This window comes from Pteronotus mesoamericanus, unplaced genomic scaffold, assembly GCF_021234165.1.
Source record: "Pteronotus mesoamericanus isolate MK-2021 breed Mesoamerican mustached bat unplaced genomic scaffold, CSHL_Meso_final contig_46, whole genome shotgun sequence".
Taxonomy (NCBI): domain Eukaryota; kingdom Metazoa; phylum Chordata; class Mammalia; order Chiroptera; family Mormoopidae; genus Pteronotus; species Pteronotus mesoamericanus.
This window is the reverse complement of record NW_026555170.1, coordinates 1,900,386-1,919,235: the sequence shown is the minus strand read 5'-3', so window position 1 is coordinate 1,919,235 and position 18,850 is coordinate 1,900,386. Positions and strand designations below refer to the sequence as shown.

At 45.9% G+C, this 18,850-nt stretch overlaps 1 protein-coding gene, 1 long non-coding RNA gene and 1 pseudogene across 8 annotated transcripts; 2 read left to right on the top strand and 1 right to left on the bottom strand.

Moving 5' to 3' along the window:
- The first annotated feature begins 4,329 nt into the window (after positions 1–4,329).
- LOC129074055 (60S ribosomal protein L22-like) lies at positions 4,330–4,709 on the top strand (annotated as a pseudogene).
- Positions 4,710–4,958: 249 nt separating this feature from the next.
- On the bottom strand, positions 4,959–14,209 carry DCAF11 (DDB1 and CUL4 associated factor 11). Of its 7 annotated transcripts, none has more exons than XM_054577848.1 (15): positions 14,193–14,209; positions 12,306–12,512; positions 11,266–11,393; positions 10,678–10,805; positions 10,342–10,406; positions 9,954–10,054; positions 9,617–9,763; positions 9,351–9,405; positions 8,929–8,997; positions 8,514–8,571; positions 8,230–8,415; positions 7,602–7,755; positions 7,012–7,164; positions 5,905–6,011; positions 4,959–5,806 (listed from the first exon to the last, which is right to left on the bottom strand). In XM_054577848.1, the coding sequence occupies exons 2-15, from the start codon at positions 12,458–12,460 to the stop codon at positions 5,672–5,674; spliced, it is 1,641 nt and encodes a 546-aa protein (XP_054433823.1). In that variant the 5' UTR covers positions 12,461–12,512; positions 14,193–14,209; the 3' UTR covers positions 4,959–5,671. The 7 variants fall into 7 exon arrangements, 6 of the variants coding, with proteins under 6 accessions (XP_054433823.1, XP_054433822.1, XP_054433820.1 ...); XM_054577847.1 differs by lacking the exon at positions 14,193–14,209 and adding an exon at positions 13,927–14,021; XM_054577845.1 differs by lacking the exon at positions 14,193–14,209 and adding an exon at positions 13,116–13,251.
- Positions 13,201–18,776, top strand: LOC129074150 (uncharacterized). The gene is made up of 3 exons (XR_008529508.1): positions 13,201–13,337; positions 13,439–13,636; positions 17,001–18,776. It is a non-coding gene; the product is annotated as an uncharacterized LOC129074150 (long non-coding RNA).
- Positions 18,777–18,850: the final 74 nt, after the last annotated feature.

Below are 18,850 nucleotides of genomic sequence, written 5' to 3'. Positions count from 1 at the left end.
TCATGGCCAACAGACGGCATTCAAGTGTCCTGATAAGGGTGTACTGTATGAGATGGTGGAGGCCCAAATTGGACTCTCAGAGACTGAAAGATTAGGCTCACTTCTAGGTGATGGGGAAGGAGAATCCCAGCCATTGAAAGTTTGGGTTGTGTCCTCCAACCAATTACCCTTGGCCTCGGCCACATATAAAACTCGGCCTCCCAACCTGACCACTGTGGCTGGAGCCACAGAGCAGAGAGCACCTTACCTAAGTGAAATCCCTGCTACTCAGTAACTGTTTTGCCATCCCTTTTTGTCTTCCTTTCTCATTTGTCAAAACTGGTGGTGGGATTTCAAAGCATAGTGGAGACCCACAAAGTAGTGAAAGGAATGAGCAAGCAAGGACACTTGCATTCTGGGCCCAACTGTGTGACTTCAGGAAAACCACTAACGCTCCTTGGTCCTCAGCACCCTCTTCTGCAAACTAATCAAGATGGAGTAATCGATCAGGTTCTTTCCAGATTCTAAAATCCATAACTGGGAATAGTTTCTGCTCATGGACTATGTAGAACCCCTCAAACATTTTAAGCTGACAAATGTTTTTCATTGTAATTTTATTTTATTTTTTAAAAAAATGTTATTTATCTATTTTTTGAGAGAGGGGAAGGGAGGGAGAAAGAGAGGGAGAGAAGCATCAATGTGTGGTTGCTTCTTGGTGCCCCCAGCTGGGGACCTAGCCCGCAACTCAGGCATATACCCTGGCTGGGGATCGAACTAGTGACCCTTTGGTTTACAGGCTGGTGCTCAATCCACTGAGCCACAGCAGCCAGGGCTACATTGTGACTTTAAATAGTTGCAAAGGACATAATCTTTAGTGTATAGTATATACTGACATTTCAAAATCAAAGCTATTTATATCAGTCTTTTAAATATATCCAATGGAATCTAAACACTACAGTGATTATATACCTCACTGTTGTCCATTTAAAAACAGGATGAGATTTAAAAAAAAATATATATATATATATTTTATTGATCTTGCTATTACAGTTGTCCCATGGATCGTACGTGTAAGTTCTTTGGCTTCTCCATATCCTATACCAGTCTTAACCTCCCCACTGCCTGTTTTGTACCTACCACTTATGCTGATTATTCCCTGAACCTTTTCCCCCATCCTTCTCCCTCCCTCTCCCCTCTGATCTCCATTTCTATGATTCTATTCCTGTTCTAGTTGTTTGCTTAGTTTTCTTTTTCTTTAGGGTCAGTTGTTGATAGTTGTGAGTTTGTTGTCATTTTACTGTTCATAGTTTTTAATCTTCTTTTTCTTAGATAAGTCCCTTTAACATTTCATATAATAAGGGCTTGGTGATGATGAACTTCTTTAACTCTGTATTATCTGGGAAGCACTTTATCTGCCCTTCGATTCTAAATGATAGCTTAGCTGGATAGAGTAATGTTGGATGTAGAAGAAACCTTGCCTTTCATGACTTTGAAAACCTCTTGCCAGCCCCTTCTTGCCTGCAAGGTTTCTTTTGAGAAATCAGCTGATAGTCTTATGGGAACTCCTTTGTAGGTAGCTGTCTCCTTTTCTCTTGCTGCCTTTAAGATTCTCTCCTTATCTTTAATCTTGGGTAATGTCATTATGATGTGCCTTGGTGTGTGCTTCCTCGGGTCCAGCTTCTTTGGGACTCTCTGAGCTTCCTGACCTCCTGGAAGTCTATTTCCTTGGCCAGATTGGGGAAGTTCTCCTTTGTTATTTTTTTCAAGTAAGTTTTCAATTTCTTCCTCTTCCTCTTCTCTTTCTGGCACCCCTATGATTTGAATGTTGGATTGTTTAAAGTTGTCCCAAGCCTCTCCTCATTTTTTTAAATTCTTGTTTCTTCATTCTGTTCTGGTTGAATGTTTATCTCTTCCTTCTGCTCCAAATCATTGATTTGAGTCCTGGTTTCCTTCCATTTACTCTTGGTTCCCTGTATATTTTTATTTCACTTTGTGTAGACTTCACTTTTTCCTCCATTTTGCAACCATACTCAACCATTCCTGTGAGCATCCTGATTACCAGTGTTTTGAACTATGTATCTGATAGGCTATCTGTTCATTGCTTAGTTCTATTTTTGGAGTTGTAATTTGTTCTTTCATTTGGGTCATATTTCTTCATCTCAGGGCACCTGTTACTTTGGGAGGGGCAGAGACCTTAGGTATTCGCCAGAGCAGGGCAACCCACATTGCTGTGTTGTGCTGTTCTGTGTGGGGGAGGGGTCTGAGAGGGAACAATGCCACCTGCTTGGCTCTCGGCCAGCTTTCAGTCACTTCCCCCGCTACCCACAAGCAAATTGGGTCCTTCTGGTGCTGATTCCCAGGTGGGTGGGTTTGTGTGTGTTCTAAGACCCCATGGGTCTCTCCAACGAACTCTCCTGAGAGGCTGAGAGTTTCTCCTGCTGCCACAGCCCCCACAGGTTTTTACCTCCAAAGGTTTTAAGGCTTTCTTTTCCCACACTGGAACCTTGGATTACACGGTCTATCCCGCTCCCCAGCTGTTCCTCCGTTTATTCGCACGCAAATGTGGGACTGCCAGCCACCACCTCATCCGCCTGGTCCTCCAGCCACCGCCTTACCACATGTCCTCTTGGCCCTGGCTGCCCATCTCTGCCCCTCCTACCAATCTGGATGAATGTTTCTTCTTTTAGCTCCTTGGTTGTCAGATTTCCATGCAGTTCAATTTTTCTGGTAATTCTGGTTATTATTTTATAAATTTATTGTTGTCCTTCTTTTGGTTGTGCAACGAGGCAAAGTGTATCTACCTACACTTCCTACATCTTGGCTGGAATTTTTTTTTTTTTCTTTCCAAAGACAGGGGATGAGAGAGAGAAAGAGAGAAAGAAATATCAATCAATTGGCTAGCTCTCATATGCCCCCAAAGGGGGACCTGGTTTGCAACCCAGGCATGTGCCCTGACGGGGAATCAAACTAGCGACTTTTGCAGGATGACAACCAACCCACGGGGCTACATCAGTCAGGGCGGGGGTGAGATCTTAATAGTCAAAAATTTTATTGCCATTCTACTTTCCCCAAAGGACTTACCCTAATATTCTTTTTCTTTCTGTTTTCCCTCCTTCCTCCTTCCCTCCCTCCCTCTCTCTTTCAAGAGGGGATGGGGGGGAGGATGGGGCGGTGGGAAGAGAGGAAGAGAAGCATTAATGTGAGAAACATCAATCCGCCTCTGGTATGCGCCCTAACCAGGGACCAGGGACTGACCCCACAACCCAGGCATGTGCCCTGACAGGAAATGGAACCAGCAACCTTTTGCTTTGCAGGACAATGCCTAACCAAGTCACACCGATCAGGGCCTAATGTTTCTATTCCTGAAAATCTTTTATTGATCAAACTTCACTGCAAAAAAAAAAAAAAAAGTATAATTTGAAATTTAATTTTTAAACACTTCCTATGTTCATAAAGCTTTAAAAGTTAAAATTTTCCTTCTGGATTGAATTTGCATAATTAGTAGTAGTATAAAATGTATTATTAGTACAACAAACACTTCATGTATTTTGATAATAGTAACCTAAAATTGTATTGGAAAAACATCTCTTAATGAGGAGAATGAGCGGTCTTTAGGGCCTTCGTTAAATGAGGCTTTGAGGACACTAATAGTTTTAATTTGCTTCTCACTTGGGCACCCTGGGAGGTACTACAGGTTCTGGGTGAGATGGGTGGGATCTCTGGGGTGATGTGGCAGAGGGGAAATGAAAAGGGCTGGAGAGAAAGGAGTTTCACACTGCACAGAGCGCTTGGAGGAAAGAACACATGGATGGGCATCTGAACAATTCGTATTTTAAAAAAACAACTGGTGTCACTGTGAAATAGTTACTCCTTGTACCCCTTGCTGCGTCTTTGAGAACCCCTGCAGGTGTGTATCCCAGTTTGAAAATTGCCTTGGAGATGAAGAAATGTGGGGAAAGATGAATCAGAGCTGGACGTGAACCCTAGCTTCCCTAACTGACCACACCACTGGTCTTTTCTGGGGCATGCGCCCTGACCGCTGTACGTCTGCACTTCCTCACCCTGTGCAAGGGGTGACTGTGAGGGTGAAGCGCCCATGTAGGGTCTGGCATCAGTGCCCTCCAGGCTGTCTCTGGCTCTGGGCTACCTTTTCTTGTATGCTGGACCAAGTCCAGGGCCAGCCCCAGAAGAGAGCTGATGCATGTGTGCTGGTCAAAATGTGCTTATTTCCTGCTCTCTTGATTTCTACTTGCTGGAAAGTTTCTGAGGTTGGCAAGGGACTACCTATTGCGAAGTTCAGTTAACAAATGATTTTGGTGGCACAGCTCCCTTTCTGTCTCTGCGGCTGCCATGGCTCCCATGAAAAGGCTTGCGGCGAAGAGGGGCAAAAAAAGCAGGTTTTGAAGTTCACCCTTACTGCACCCATCCTGTAGAAGATGGAATCATGGGTGCTATCAATTTTGAGCACTTCCTTCAGGAGAGAATCAAAGTGAACGGAAAAGCCGGGAACCTCAGTGGAGGGGTTGCAATCATTGAAAGAAGCAAGAGTAAGATCACTGTAACTTCTGAGGTGCATTTTTCCAAGAGGTATTTGAAATATCTCACTAAAATATATTTGAAGAATAATCTATATGACGGGTTGTGTGTAGCTGCTAACAGCAAAGAGAGTTACGAATTGCGTTACTTCCAGATAGATAAAACAGGATGAAGAGGAGGAAGATGAGGATTAAAATTCATTTATGTGACATATTTTGTAGGAGTTCTTGAATAAAACCTAGGAACAACAACAAAAAAAACCCCAAAAGACAAAACCAAAAAATGATTTTGGTATTTCCCTACATCTTGGGACATCAAAGGAGTGTTTTTTTTTTCCCACAGAGGAGCACATCTGAAGGCTCTGTTGAAACTATCTTCTTGAAGTGAGAGGATAAAGACCTCAGACAGGAAAAAAGAGACAGACAAAACAGGCACTGAGCCAGGTTCCCACAGAGAGTTTATTGAGAGCCAAAGCCAGTGAGAGGATGGAGTCCTACTTCAACATCCCTCCTTGAAGCCGCTGGCCTCTGCAAGAAGGAACGTTCTGGGTGGGAGCGTCTGCCCTGTGTAAGGCCACATGGAGCCTCTCACACCACAGCCTGTTGTACCCCAAAGACCCAGACAGAGAAGAGAAATGACATAATTCCCACCCCAGGAGGACACGCCTTACCCATCCCACCCTCGTCGGAAGGGCTACAGCTCTATCCATCAGGATCTCTGAAAGAGAGGCTAGGATGCCTGGCCCTCTGACTGGCCAGTCTAATCCTCAGCGTGAAGGCCTGGGCACTGGGCCTGGCTGACAGCTCAGTTCAGACTTAGCCCCAGGCATCTACTCTAGGAGCTAACACCTAACATCCAAACATGATTAAAAACACTCAGGACAGGTCTCTTACAAGGGCCACGCCCCAGATAAGATAAGGGCAGTCCTGCTAGATCCTGGCCAGAGATAGAGAGCCAAGCTGAAAGGGGTGTGAGCATGTGGGGAGACCCACGAGGAAGATTTTCCAGGGCTCACATAGGGCCCTGAAAGCCTGGGCTTCTGTTTCTCCCCATCCAATGCCAACGATTCCCCGCAGATTCCCCCTGAAGGGAGAAAGGGAAGAGAAGGCAGAGGGCTTATCAAGAGGTTCAGCCATGTGTAGGCTGGAGGTCAGATCTACTGGGGCGAGGAAAAGGTTGAAGAGGGGTGGGGCACTGAGGCAGGAGCACTGGGGCGTTCCTCAGACTCTGGCATGTCGTCCTGGAAGTACTCAGCCTGGCGGTACTGCCACAAACGCAGGTTCCCATCCCACTGCAGGGAAGAAGGTGGTGAGTGGTCAGGGGGTGCTGCCCCTTCCCGGGTCCAAGTCCCAAACACGCGCTGGCTCCCCCTAACCCTTGCAACCTCACCGAACTGCTGACAATCTTCTCCTCAAAGGGGTGCCAACTGACGTCACGCACACAGGCCTTATGGTTGGTCAGCTTCTTCACAATGTGCCCACTGAGTAGGTTGTACACTGTTCATGAAAGGCCAGAGTGGAGAGGGGTTGCCACAGGACCTCCTAGCCACCCCTCATCTCTCCCTGAGCAACACCACTTAGATGCCTCTCAGGTAACTCCCCGCTTTCCCAGGGGAACAAAACCCACAGCAGAAGACGAGGTTATTCCTCAGTTTCTTTTCTCTTTTCCCTGCCTCAGATTGAGGTCTAGCAGAACTTGGGCATCTCTGGCCCTCAGCTAAATCTCACAAGGTCTACACTTCAGACAATGCAATGTGTCTTTAAAGCTTTTAGCAACACTTTTTTAAAAAGCTCACAAGATCTGGCCCTGGTCGGGTGGCTCAGTTGGTTGGAGCGTCATCTTATGCACCAAAAGGCTGTGGGTTCAATCCCAAGTCAGGGCGCATACAGGAGGCATCCAATTGATGCTTCTCTCTCTCGCTAAAATCAATAAACATATTCTCAGGTGAGGATTTTTTTAAAAAAGCCCACAAGGACAGCACCATAAAAGTGAACAATGGATGTCTCTACAGACATATGAACCTGTTGTTCCTTATGTGGAAGGGGCACGCCTTTCTCTTTTTACATGGGTCTCCATCTGAGTGCAGTTTTAGACTCATTATAGATGTAGCTATGCTTGTGCGTTCCTCCTGCTTCGGTGGCTGTATGTCCTTTACTACTTGCTGTTATCTTTTTGTGTCTTTTTTTTTAAACCTCTGTTCCCTCCTACCTTTCATCTGCAATCTCTTTACTTGACTGGGTACAAAACAGAACCAAGTATATTTTTGGTAATCTATTATATTTACTGACTAGAATTCTGTGTTCCTTGTCTTAATTTAAAATGCTGATGAATAGAATGTTTTCTGTTTCTCTGTTTAAACCTTCCTTGCTCCAAGCTAAATTAAATTCCACTTGCAGACGTCACAGAGTTTTTTAAGGTGGTCACTGGTAGTTACAGGTAGAATGCCTGAGAAACATTCCTGCCCTTCTTGAGGCCCCTTGTTCTAACAGTCCTTACCAACCACTTTGCCAGTAGAGCAGCCACTATAGATGAACTGCTGGCCGGTGCTATGGGTGGGGGAGAATCGGCATCGGATGAGGGTGTGCAGTACCCCATGGCCCCTGTAGGTCATCAAGGAGCTGTCCCCTGGGAGCTTCAGCTTCCGCCAGGCTGGGTAGGGGTGCAGGGAGAGCCCTAGGTTAGGAGTCTGGATTCTCCCAAATCACCAGTCCTTAGCAAAGATGGATGCTCACAGACAATGATCCTTTCAACCCCCAACTGGTGGCTCTGTCCCCACCTAACAGTCAGCTGGTACTCGCCAACAATCAGCTGGGCCTCATGCTGATTGTTAAGATACTGAAATATTTTCGTATAGGTTAGGTCAGAGTGGTGCCCAGCCCCCAGCCCTGGGAACCCCTAGCTCTCCCCATGGGTCAGCATACAAAGAGTTAATGCCTGGCCAGGGGAAGTGGGGGCAGGACTCCAGGACTCAGCTCCAAGCCTTAGCAATATTCACTGTGCCCATGACAGGCCTCTCCAGGAGTTAAATATTTTAACTACCACCTCTGACTTCACTCTCCAGATCTCAGGCTCTACCTTCTACTCACCTTTTTTGGGCACCTGCTGCCAGCGGTAGTCCCAGTTTTGCTGTGTGGCAGCCTGGCGTGAGGCTTCCATGCCTTCCCGGCTGGAAAAGCGCCGGATATCCCAGAGCTTGATGGTCTGGTCTTTGGAGTTGGAGATGAGATACCGGGCATCACCCTGTAAATCCCAAAATGGATAATGAAGTATCAGGGCTTGCAAATGTTGGTGCTGTCACTCCAGTTCCCTTCTCCAGTTGAGGGGTAAAAAATCAGATGCTGCTGGTCATCTGATTTTGTTTGCCTCTTTCCTCATCCAGACGGGCTCACATCGGTTTCCTACCCCAGGTCCCATCCCCTGGCTAGGCTTCCCCTTCTTTACCCTTGGTACCGGCTTGGTCTCCATTCTATCCGGGATTAAATGTCTTCTACTTTCCTTGTACAGAAAGCCCTGGCCTGCTTCATTGGTTCCCATCAGTGTTGGGCACCAATGGATCTCATGTTTCCTGGCTTAAACCCCTTCCCTAAACTCCGACTCTTGCAAAGTTGGCTAACAAGGACCCTGGGAAAGTTCCCACACCCTCTCCTTTGACACCCTCCCCTGGACATCTGGAACCTTAGTAGCCTAGCTGTTCAGCGCTGCCTCCCAGCCCACCTTGCTGTCAATGAAGGTGATGCCATCCTGATGTCCGGCCAGTGCACCCACAGGCTTAGGGTCATCCTCCCGCATGGTGCGTCGATCCCACACTTTGCAGATGGCATCGTCACCCCCAGAGAACAGGATTTGAGAGCTTATGTCAGCAAAGGCCACTGCATTCACATCATCCTCATGGGACTCAATCTAGGGGAGAAAGAGACCAGGATATCTGGGACCTCTTTCTGGCCCCTGTAATAGTCCAAGAGCCAGGAGGCAGAGACTCTAAGTCTCAGGAGCAATACCTGAAGGGTGCGCCGGTTCTGTTCTCGATCAAAGACATACAGGCAGCCATCATTGGCCCTGAAAGGGAAGGGATAAATAGGGTCCTGGATCCAGGACCAAGAGGACAAATGCTATGTGTTCTCTGGAGAGTCCCTGTTGTGAAGCCCTACTGAGGAGCAAACCCTTGTCTCTTCTTACACAAGAGACAGAAAAGTTAGCTGTGTCTATGAGGAGGTTTGAGACCTCCCATCTCATTCTGGGGAAATAATGAGCAAGAGATGAAGCAAGTCATAAACTTTGACCTTGGAGAAGAGCTGGTTGTTTTCCGTAGCTGCCTGGGTAGGGGTATCCAGTACTGTCTCTGTAACAGCAAGGCAGGTCTCTGGGAGGACTCTGTCTCATTAATTGAGAGCAACATCTCCCACAAACACTCACCCTCCTAGCACTTCTCTTCCATCTGAGGAGACAGCAATGGAGAAGACTGCAAAGCGACGTTCATCTGGCCTGAAGAGAGCAAAGGAGGAGCTGGTTAAGTGCACTTCCCTTCAGCCTTTGCTAATCCACATAGAATCTGATGAGGGTTGTAAGGCACACTTATCAGGGGAAAGGAAGTCCTGCCAACATAAGCCAGAATGTAGATCACCTCGGGGAGAACCCAGAAATAATCCTGCAACCATCTATTTTACCCTGGTCCTCTGCTGACAGGATGGGTGGGTCCCTCCCGGGAATCCACACAGAGAAACTTGCAACCAGTGTACTTTTCCCTCTAAGCAGGAGTTCCAGTTCAAGAGGTTTGCTCCTGGAGAGCCTTCCTTGAGAAGTTTCTGATGAGTCTGACCAGGAAGGGAAGCCAGTACCTTAGATCCAGGGCAGTGTGTGTGTCTCCCTCCCCGTAGATGTTGCAGATATGAACTAAGAGAAGCAAGAGAAACAAGAATCTTTCAGGGCTGGGGGAAGGCAGGTGGGAATGAAGCTAGAGAGGAGATGGAACAACGGGTCAGGGTGTCAGGCCCTGGGAGTGGTCTTTCCAGGAGAAGGCGTAGAGTCCTGCACAGAGGAGGTGGGTGTTTGGAGATCTCAGGTCCCAGGCTGGAGAGACCGTGGAAGTCTGGGGCATACTCACTATAATCAGACCAGCTGGAGTATAGGAAATGGTTCCCATCAGGGGTGAAGGCCACATCCAGGACACTCCAACCTACATCCCGGGCCTTGATGCTCTTGAATTTATGAAAGCGGCCATACCGGCAGTCATACAGTCTGATTGTCTGGTCTGTGTAAGTGGGGGCCAGACAAAATTAGGGAATGCATTCCTTGAATCCTCCCCAGATTAGACCTCTCTCAGTGTATCTGAAAAACGTGCTCTGACTAAGCATCTGTAAGTCAGGGGCTGAGGCTTTGTAGCCTCAGCCAGAGGCTACAGTCCTTGTTCTGGGGCAGTTCACAGGACTAGGGTCTTGTACCTTGACAAGCAGACATGAAGATTTGACCATCTTTGCTGTAGATTCCACAGAAAGCCTTCTGAGAGTAAGTATCAGTGAAGCCCAGATCATTGGGCAAGAAGCTGGGGAAGAAAAGGGAAAGTGAGGGTAATGGGAGCTAAGGATGAGGAGCTAAGGTAATGGGAGCTAAGCTGAATCCTAACAGAGCTGGATGTGAGTACAAGGGCATTATTCCCTTTTGGCTTTGGGTACGATCTTTGTTTCATTCATTCTATCATCCTCTCAATTTCTATACTTTTCCACTTTGTTTGCTCTCAAAGTTTCAACCCTACTTAACACAACCTTAATATGCCTGAGGATCCTTTAACATTTATTCCTTCAAAATGTGGAAGATAAGCCCCATACTCACTGAGACATCACCCGAGACTGTTCTCCAAGGGAGAAGCTTCCCTGGTGGCAGAGTCCCCGTTCTCTCTAAAGGAAAGGATTGGGGAATATTGCTAGCAGAAACACAGGGCCACTTCAGCCATACCAAGCCCCCTCCTCCAAAGTTACTGCCCTTGTTAACAGAAATGGATACCACACATAATTCCACACAAAATTCTGATGCAGGCTGGCTAAGAACTCTCCAGCTCTAGCACTTGAGATTTCTTTGGAAAGTTTACTTCTTTCTTCTCTGGGGCTAGCAGAGCTTCTGGCTACCTTGACAGACCTGCTGCCATCCTAGCGGGAGGTGGAAGCCTACCTGGTACAGCATTTGAGGAAAGCTGTGTTCCCGGGCCGACCGCCTAAGCCCCATCCGCCCTGTGGCCAATTCCACTTGCGTCTTGATCTCATTGCATTCCAGCTCCCGGGTGTCAGGGGTTGCATCCACTGTGAGGACCAAGGAGAAGTTTCATCCTAGGTCTTCCAGCCCCACAGGACAGCTGGCAGAATTGTGCACAAGCCCACTCAATGTGCCTGCATATACTGGGTCTGCAAGGATTCCCTCATTACTGGAATTACCTTATCTTTTTTCAATTTAATTTATTGTTCTTTGCCAAATTTTTTTAAACAGTTTTCTAATAAGTCTTTTTTTAAAATAAAGATTTTATTTATTTATTTTTATAGAAGGGAAGGGAGGAAGAAAGAGAGGGAGAGAAACATCAATGTGTGGTTGCATCTCACGTGCCCCCTGCTGGGGACCTGGCCCGCAATCCAGGCATGTGCCCTGACTGAGAATCGAACCAGTGACCCTTTGGTTGGTAGGTTGGCACTCAATCCACCGAGCCACACCAACCATGGCTAATGAAAATCTTCTGATGTTAGAATCTTGGCCTGCTTTTCCTCTTACCAGGTGGGTTGTATCGGTCCCCAAGACGACCATCCCAGGCACTGTCATGTTCTTCCTCCGAGTCGGAGAGGGCCTGGATGAGTTGTATATTTGCTGCACCTCCTCCCTGCACCAACCTCACTTGGCCCCTGTGGAGAGACCCCCCCCACCCATGATAAAGGGGGAGGATCCCTTTCCCAAACCAACCGCATTCAGAGTCCATAGCTATCCAGCTCTTGGGCCACTGGTACTCAAATCTTCATACTGTTCCCATTTTGAGGCCTGAGGCTGACTAGACCTTGGCTATTATTGGCAGTCTCCTATAAGACTAATTCTCACTCTTTCAGCAGGAGTAGAGAACCCCAAAATTACATGGAGGTTGAAAAGACCTACAAAGTTGACTTCCCAAAGAGTTAAAAATTCTGAGAGCATTTCCTTCTGAGCCTCTACCCACAGAGTCCAGCATAGAACACAGTATTCTGAGGGGATCCCTAAGATTGTCTTCTCCTCAAGAAACCACAGCTAAGAAACAAATCTATTTTCACTCCCTTTCCAGTCAACTCCTGGGGTCACTTTCCTCAAAGCATTCTTTTTTCAAGAGCAGGATTAGATTTAGCTTAATTTAAATTTGTTTTTCAAGTAAATCCACATAGCCTCATATCACATGCAATTAACTTCACTAAAGTTCAACATCTACCTGCCCAACTCTTCTCTTCACCCCCTTACATCACTCCTTTCCCACCACGGCCCCATTTTTTTTTTTTTTTTTTTTTACTTACTTGTAAAATACCTTACATTTGGGTAGTCATGGCTAGAGAGGCTCCCTTGAACAGTCCCCCCTCAAACACAAGAGTAAGTTATCTGGCTGACCCTAGGCAAGAACCACTCTTACTAGGTATGGAGCTGAGTGCTATGAGTATCCAGGAGAAAAGCCTGTTCTGCTCAAACAGAACAACTGTCCTGGTCTAATCCCATTCCCTGTCCTCTGTAACTTCTGGCTTGGAGTTGGGATCAAGGGACTGTGGTGACACCTGGTGGGGACACACCAGGGGGCAAGTTACCTGCGAAGGAGATAGGCCAGTACCTGGGCCAGATCCACATCTTCATCCTCCTCTTCTTCTTCTTCACTCCGACGCAGGCCAGCCCCTCTTCGGGGCAAGCCCTCGGAGGAGTCTCCGGACCCAGTTCCTGCGCTGCTGCTGTTCCGGGATCCCATTTTCTGGTCACAGCATCCTTAAGCCCTGTGCAGGGGCTCCTCCTGTCACCTCCTTGGGTTTGGTGAAAGTAAAGCCTGCTCTAGAAATGCTAGGGTCTCCTGAGATAGGGGTAGCTATCTCTAGGAAGGCGACACTTCCTAGGGACCGAGGGGATCCCTTTTTCTTTAGCTTGTGAGAACTCTAATGCCTCAGTTACACACCTTCCCCAGCCTTGCGAAGCAAAAAAAAAAAAAAGAAGCCTAGGGAGCTACCCTAGCTTAGCAATAAGAACCCTTTGAAGAGAAATTTCTCAGTCTTCTACCTCAAACTCACCTATCAAAGTCCCTGGACCGTGTGGAGTCCTCGTAACCTCTGGCCGGCCAATCAAAACCCCTCACGCTAGCCAATCAGAAGCCTTAGGACTCAAAGACCGCCCCCGACGCCCCCCTTACCGACCAATCAGAATGCTCCCTCAGAATGCTCCCTTCGAAAGTCGGAAGCAGCGACAATCAATGACGTTAGAATTAGGCTTAACACCCCCTCCTTCCTAGCCTCACGCCCACGTGGTGTGCTGGGGCGGGGGGTGTTTGTACACCAAGGTGGGGAGGCAGGGAAGAGGCCGAGAGGCCCCTCCCACTGAAGCCGGCGGTTACCGCTTCGCACTAGAGCACCCACCAGCCAGGAGCAGTAGCAGGACCTGCAGGGGCGCGACAGGGGCGCGACGCCTTGTTTACACCGACCGCCGCCACAGCTTAGACCAACCGCTCTTCCTTCACGCGACACCCTCGTCACTCATCTCCCAGCTGCCGGCCCGCGGACCGTCGACGTCACGCGACTCCCCTAACAGAACCGCCCCTTTGGCCCGCTAACTGGACAGTTGGGCGTGGTGATTGACAGGTGGGTGGGAGAAAGTGCATGATGGGTTGTGAGGGAGGAGAAAGCCCTTGACCTAGGGAGGGCGTTCGCTACTGTGGGTTTTTTTTTTTTTTTATTTTTAGATTGTGAAAGAGAGGGAACATCACTGTGTGGTGGCATTTCGCACGCCCCCTGCTGGGGACCTGGCCTGCAACCCTACACTAGGGAATCGAACGGGCGACCCTCGCGACCCTCTGGTTTCCAGGCCGACGCTCAATCCACTGAACCACTCAATCCACTGAACCACGCTAGCTAGGGTCGGTGGTTACTTGTTGAGAGGAGTAAGTGGGGAACCGGGTGCTTTCGGTGTCGGGGACAACGGAATTAATGGGTGAGGGGGTGGGGTTTACAAAAGAAGTTTGAAGAAAACAACGATGACAACAACAAAAAAGAAGTTTGGTGTTTAGCTACCGAGAGGTGTCTTAGCAAGGGATACAGTTTGTTGTCGGTCCCTAAAAGTTTCTGTGACTTTGCACTTTTCGATGATCGCTGAGGCCCTCATCTTTTTCCCTCTCCCCTTCCCGCCGGCTCCAACCTTCCTCTTTTCGTTCATTGCTTTAGGCGGCCCTACCTTAAGGCGTACCGGCCCTTAGAGGCTGTGTTCTCGTCATAGATGGGGACTCAAGCCTGCATACCCTCCCTTCTGCGTTTAGCTTCTGAAAGCCTTGTTCTTGTGGGAACCGCTCTTTCTGGACATCCCCTTAGCCGCTTTGATAACTTTTTAGATGACCCCTGGCTTCCCTCTGCGTTCTTTGCAGACGCTCCCTAACACACCGTTGGGCTTCTAAGGGCCTTTCTGGTTCCGTCATTTCCCCTGGGCCCTAAGGAATCGCAGACCTTCCCTAGATCCTCAGTCCTTGCCTTCACCTTTCCGTCCCCGGCAACCGGTCTAGGTTGTGCAGGTACTCCGCTTCCTATCCCTTTCTCCAGGTTTCTGAGTAACCCGGATGAGTGCGAGGTTGCGACTGACCACTTCTCCGGATCATCGCCCAGTAAGGGGGGCGGAGGATCTGGGTCGAGTGACTTCGCCCTGACGGGTGTAAAGGTTCGGGTCGAAGCTGCACCTCAGGGCCCTGGCCTTCAACTCCCTTAGAAGTGCTTCGAGCTGTCCCGGGTCTAGAGTCCCCTGAAGACAGGGAGGAGAGCAAGGGCCCCTAATTCCCCTGGGCTTTCTGGGCCTCACCCTCCCTAGGAGGGCGAGGGTGTGGTCAGCCCTTTGGGTGACGCCTCTTGGTCTCTAGATTGCTAGACTCGAGCTTATCTCTGGTCACCAGGGCCAGCTTCAGGGACTTGTGTCTGTACAATCGTACCCTCTCTTATTTTACTACTGTTGATATCAGTACAATATAAACAAATATACTACAGTGTGGAACGGGATTGGTAAAATAAGTTATGGTCTATGTGGTAGGACACAGAAATACCGGGTAGATATTAAAATGATGTAATCTATCTTAATGCTGTGGAAAACTGTTCAATTTAACATTGGTAGGCCTTAAAAACGGTGGTAGTTCTGGTGGCATACTGCGGTGGATGCAAAAACAATATGCTTTAATACCCAGGTTTTTTTATATCCTTAAATCAATAGCAAAATGAAAAAGGCTTTTCATGAATTAGTGACAAAGGTATAGCAGGAACATTGCATTATGATTAATACAACTGGAACATCCGAGGTTCACAAAAGACAAAAACTGTTCAAGTCATCTTTTTTTTTAAAATTTTTTTTCCCTTTATTTACTGATTTTAAGAGAGAGGAAGGGAGAAGAAAGAGAGAGAGAGAGAGTGAGCAATTTGTTGTTCCACCCATCTATGTATTCATTAATTCTTGTATGTGTCCTGACTGGGAATTGAACCGACAACCTTGGCACATTGGCCCAATGCTGTAATCAACTGAGCTACCCAGCCAGGGCATCAACTCATCTTAATAATACATTTTTTTCATGACCCCTTTCCTCTTTTCCTTGGCCTCTTCTCCATAGCACTTACAAATACAGTTTAAAACTCAATGAAATCCAAATTCAAGCCTTTGAAATACAGAATTTGTACATTAATGAATAAACATATAAAAGTCATTAAAGTAATTTTTAAAAAACCCTGAGGTTTTTAGGACTAAAATTCTTGTCTTTGTCTGACTTCACTTAGCATAATATCCTCTAGGTCCATTCATGCTGTTTCAAATGGTAAGATTTCACTCTTTTTATGGCTGAGTAATAGTCCATTGTACATTATGTACCACTGCTTTTTTATCCACTTGTTTACTGACACTTGGGTTGCTTTCTTATCTTGGCTATTGTAAATAACGCTGCAATGAACATAGGGGTGCATACCCGTATATTCTTTTGAATTAGTATTTTGGGTTCCTTCTGCTACTTATTGAGAAGCAGAATCTCTGGGGGGTAGGCAGTCCCATTTTTAATTTTTTGAGGACCCTCTATATTATTTTCCATAGTGGCTGCATCAATCTGCATTCCCGCCACCAGTGCACGAGGCTTCCCTTTTCTCTTTATCCTGGCCAACACTTGTTTGTTGATTTATTGATGAGAGCCACCCTGACAGGTGTGAGGTGATATCTCGTTATTGTTGTAATTTGCATTTCTCTGCTAATTAGTTGAGCGTCTTTTCATACGTTTATTGGACATCTGTATGTCATCTTTGGAGAAGAGGTCCTCTGCCTGTTTTTAAAGTTGGATTGTTTGTTTTTTTGGTGTTGAGTTGTGTGAGGTCTTTATAAATTTTAGATAACCTTTTTTAAGATGTATCATTGGTGAATATGTTCTCACATTCAGTAGGTTGTCTTTTTGTTTTGTTAATGGTTTCCTTTGCTGTGCGAAAACTTTTTAGTTTGCTATAATCCTATTTGTTTATTTTTTCTTTTATTTCTCTTGCCTGAGAAAATATATCAGAAAAATTACTGCTGTGAGAAATGTCCAAGATTTTACTCCCTATGTTTTCTTGTAGGAATTTTATGGTTTCAAGTGTAACAGTTAAGTCTTTTTTAAAGATTTTATTTATTTGTTTTTAGGGAGAGGGGAAGGGAAGGAGAGAGAAAAAGAGGGAGAGAGACATCAATGTGAAAGAGAAACATTGATGGGTGGTACGCATCCTGACACGCGACCAACTGAGCCACACTGGTCAGGGCCTAACATTAAATATTTAATCCATTTTGAGTTTATTCTTGTATATGGTGTAAGAAGGTGAGTCTAGTTTCGTTTTTTTGCATATATTTGTCCCATTTTCCCAACATCAGTTGCTGAATAGACTTTTTACCCCATTGTCAAAATGGCATTTCTTTAAAAATAATTGTAATTAAGTCATTTTGATAAACTCTTTTGGTCTTCTTTCTCATGATTTTGAAATTTGGCATATTGCTTGGTGACAATTTGTAAAGTGCTTTTTGTTTGGGCAGCTTCTGAGCTGTCTTCTGCCACTGTCAGCCACTGAGATGTCTTCTACCTTTAGCACCCATTTTAGGATCGGTGGTTCGGGTGATTGCTAGGTAAATGTCAGCTAGTCTACTTCCTGTGTGACCCGACGTGGGCTGTTTCCTGCTCATTAAGCATCTCCACTAGAGGGCGGGCTAGGATAAAGAGGGGAGAGGACAGCAAATTTTTCTTTCCCTAACACTGCCCTTCCTCTCCCTCGTCGCAGCTTCCAGCCTGGTGACTACATAGAGCTCCAAGCAACAAAAGGGAAACTTCCGAAGTGACTGATGATGTGTTTATATGTTATCTTCTTGCAGCATTCTCTGTGTAGAGGAAAGGGAAAAGTATGCTAATTTATCCACGACTTAAAAGTGTTGACTATAAAGCAATTGAGTAATTATGGGATTTCTAATACTTTAATGTCCTATGTCCTCCTTGAGAACCAGAATTTTCTGTGTGGTGGACAGGAGGTACAGATGTGATGTAGAAGAAGTTAAAAACCCTTGAGCCCTAAGTTTAAATAGGAACTATCAGTATGAACTCATTAGGTGTGTTATCTTTTGATCTCTATCCACTGAAAAGGTCTAGAAATAATGACCAATCCAGAATCAATGAATACTCCTGCCACCCATATCTTCAGTATGATTTATCTACAATTTAGTTGTAATTTCAGATCGGTCCTGGAGGAGGTTAGTGTAGCTTCCACTTAACTCCTCCCCCATCTTGGATCTCTCTCCTGCTACCCATATGTTAAAATACCATCTCCCATAGAAACAAACCAGAGCTTGGAGAAATAGCTGATTCCAGGCCCAGGACAGGAAATGTGCAAGATGAGTGTGGAACAATTTATCATACCAGAGAGCAAAGAAGACAGCGAACACTATCAGGGTAATGTCAAAAGGACTAAGGAGCCAAGTTCTGAGGGCCAAGGATGGGATAATTTGAGCATTAACAAGGATAATTTAATAAACATGTTGAGGAGCCCTGGGTGGGTAGCTCAGTTTGTTAGAGCATTGTCCTGATACACCAAGGTTGTAGGTTTTGTCCCCACCAGGGCACATACAGGAATCAACCAGTGAATGCATAAATAAGTGGATCAGCAAATCAATGTCTCTCTCTCTCTCTCTCCCCCCCATCCCCCTCCCTCCTCCTTCCCTTTTTCTCTCTCAAATCAACAAATTAAAAAAATAAAAATAAATTATGTTTAAATCTATGAGTTTATAATGGGGTTTGTGTGTGTGTGTATGTGTGTTAACTAATTGATCACCTTTGGAAGATAAGAAAACATTATTTTGAAGATGGTAAATAAAGAAAAAGAAGCAGTTATCTTGCTATTCCTATATAAACTGTACCCAAGGGTAATGAATAGCAGATAAAGGGTGTGTCCCTTTATAAAAGTATTCCAATTATTATGATAGAGCTTAGATATGGCTGCTTCGAAATCCCCAATAAATGAGTATAAGCATTGAACATCTAAACCTGGATTCTTCAATGGTTAAATTGAGGTAAAAGAAAGAAATGGAAGGGGAACCTGTAGGTTGAAAGACTTAAAAAGCATGTGAAATTTTTGAAAACTGGACAAGGCTAAACTATTATGTCTAGGGGTCCACATTTTGGTGATAAAACTACAAAAAAAAAAAAAGCAAGTAATTATGGTGCACCATAGTATTCATTTATGCCAGGAAGAAGGCACTGAGATGGAGACGCACAGAGGAAGATGGAGGGGAGGTGTGTGTCGGGGGACTACTTTTGGGATCTGGCAAAGTTCTGTTTCTCTAGGTGATGGTTTCAAGGCTATTCACTTTATTAAGCTATACCTTTGTTTTGTATGGTTTTTTGTACCTGTTTTATTTAAAAATAAATGTTAATTAAAATGTGTTATCAATTTTTCTTATTTATCTGGAGCTCTAGGCATGCAGCCCAGTTTTATTGTCATAGACAAAATTATTTTTGAAGGCTAACATCTTCACATCACTGTGCATTTAGATACCAGAAAGATGCCTGGAATCCCAGTTACCTGCCTCTTTCCGGGAGGGACTTACTTCCAAACTGACTTTTTCTCCTCTAAATTTTACT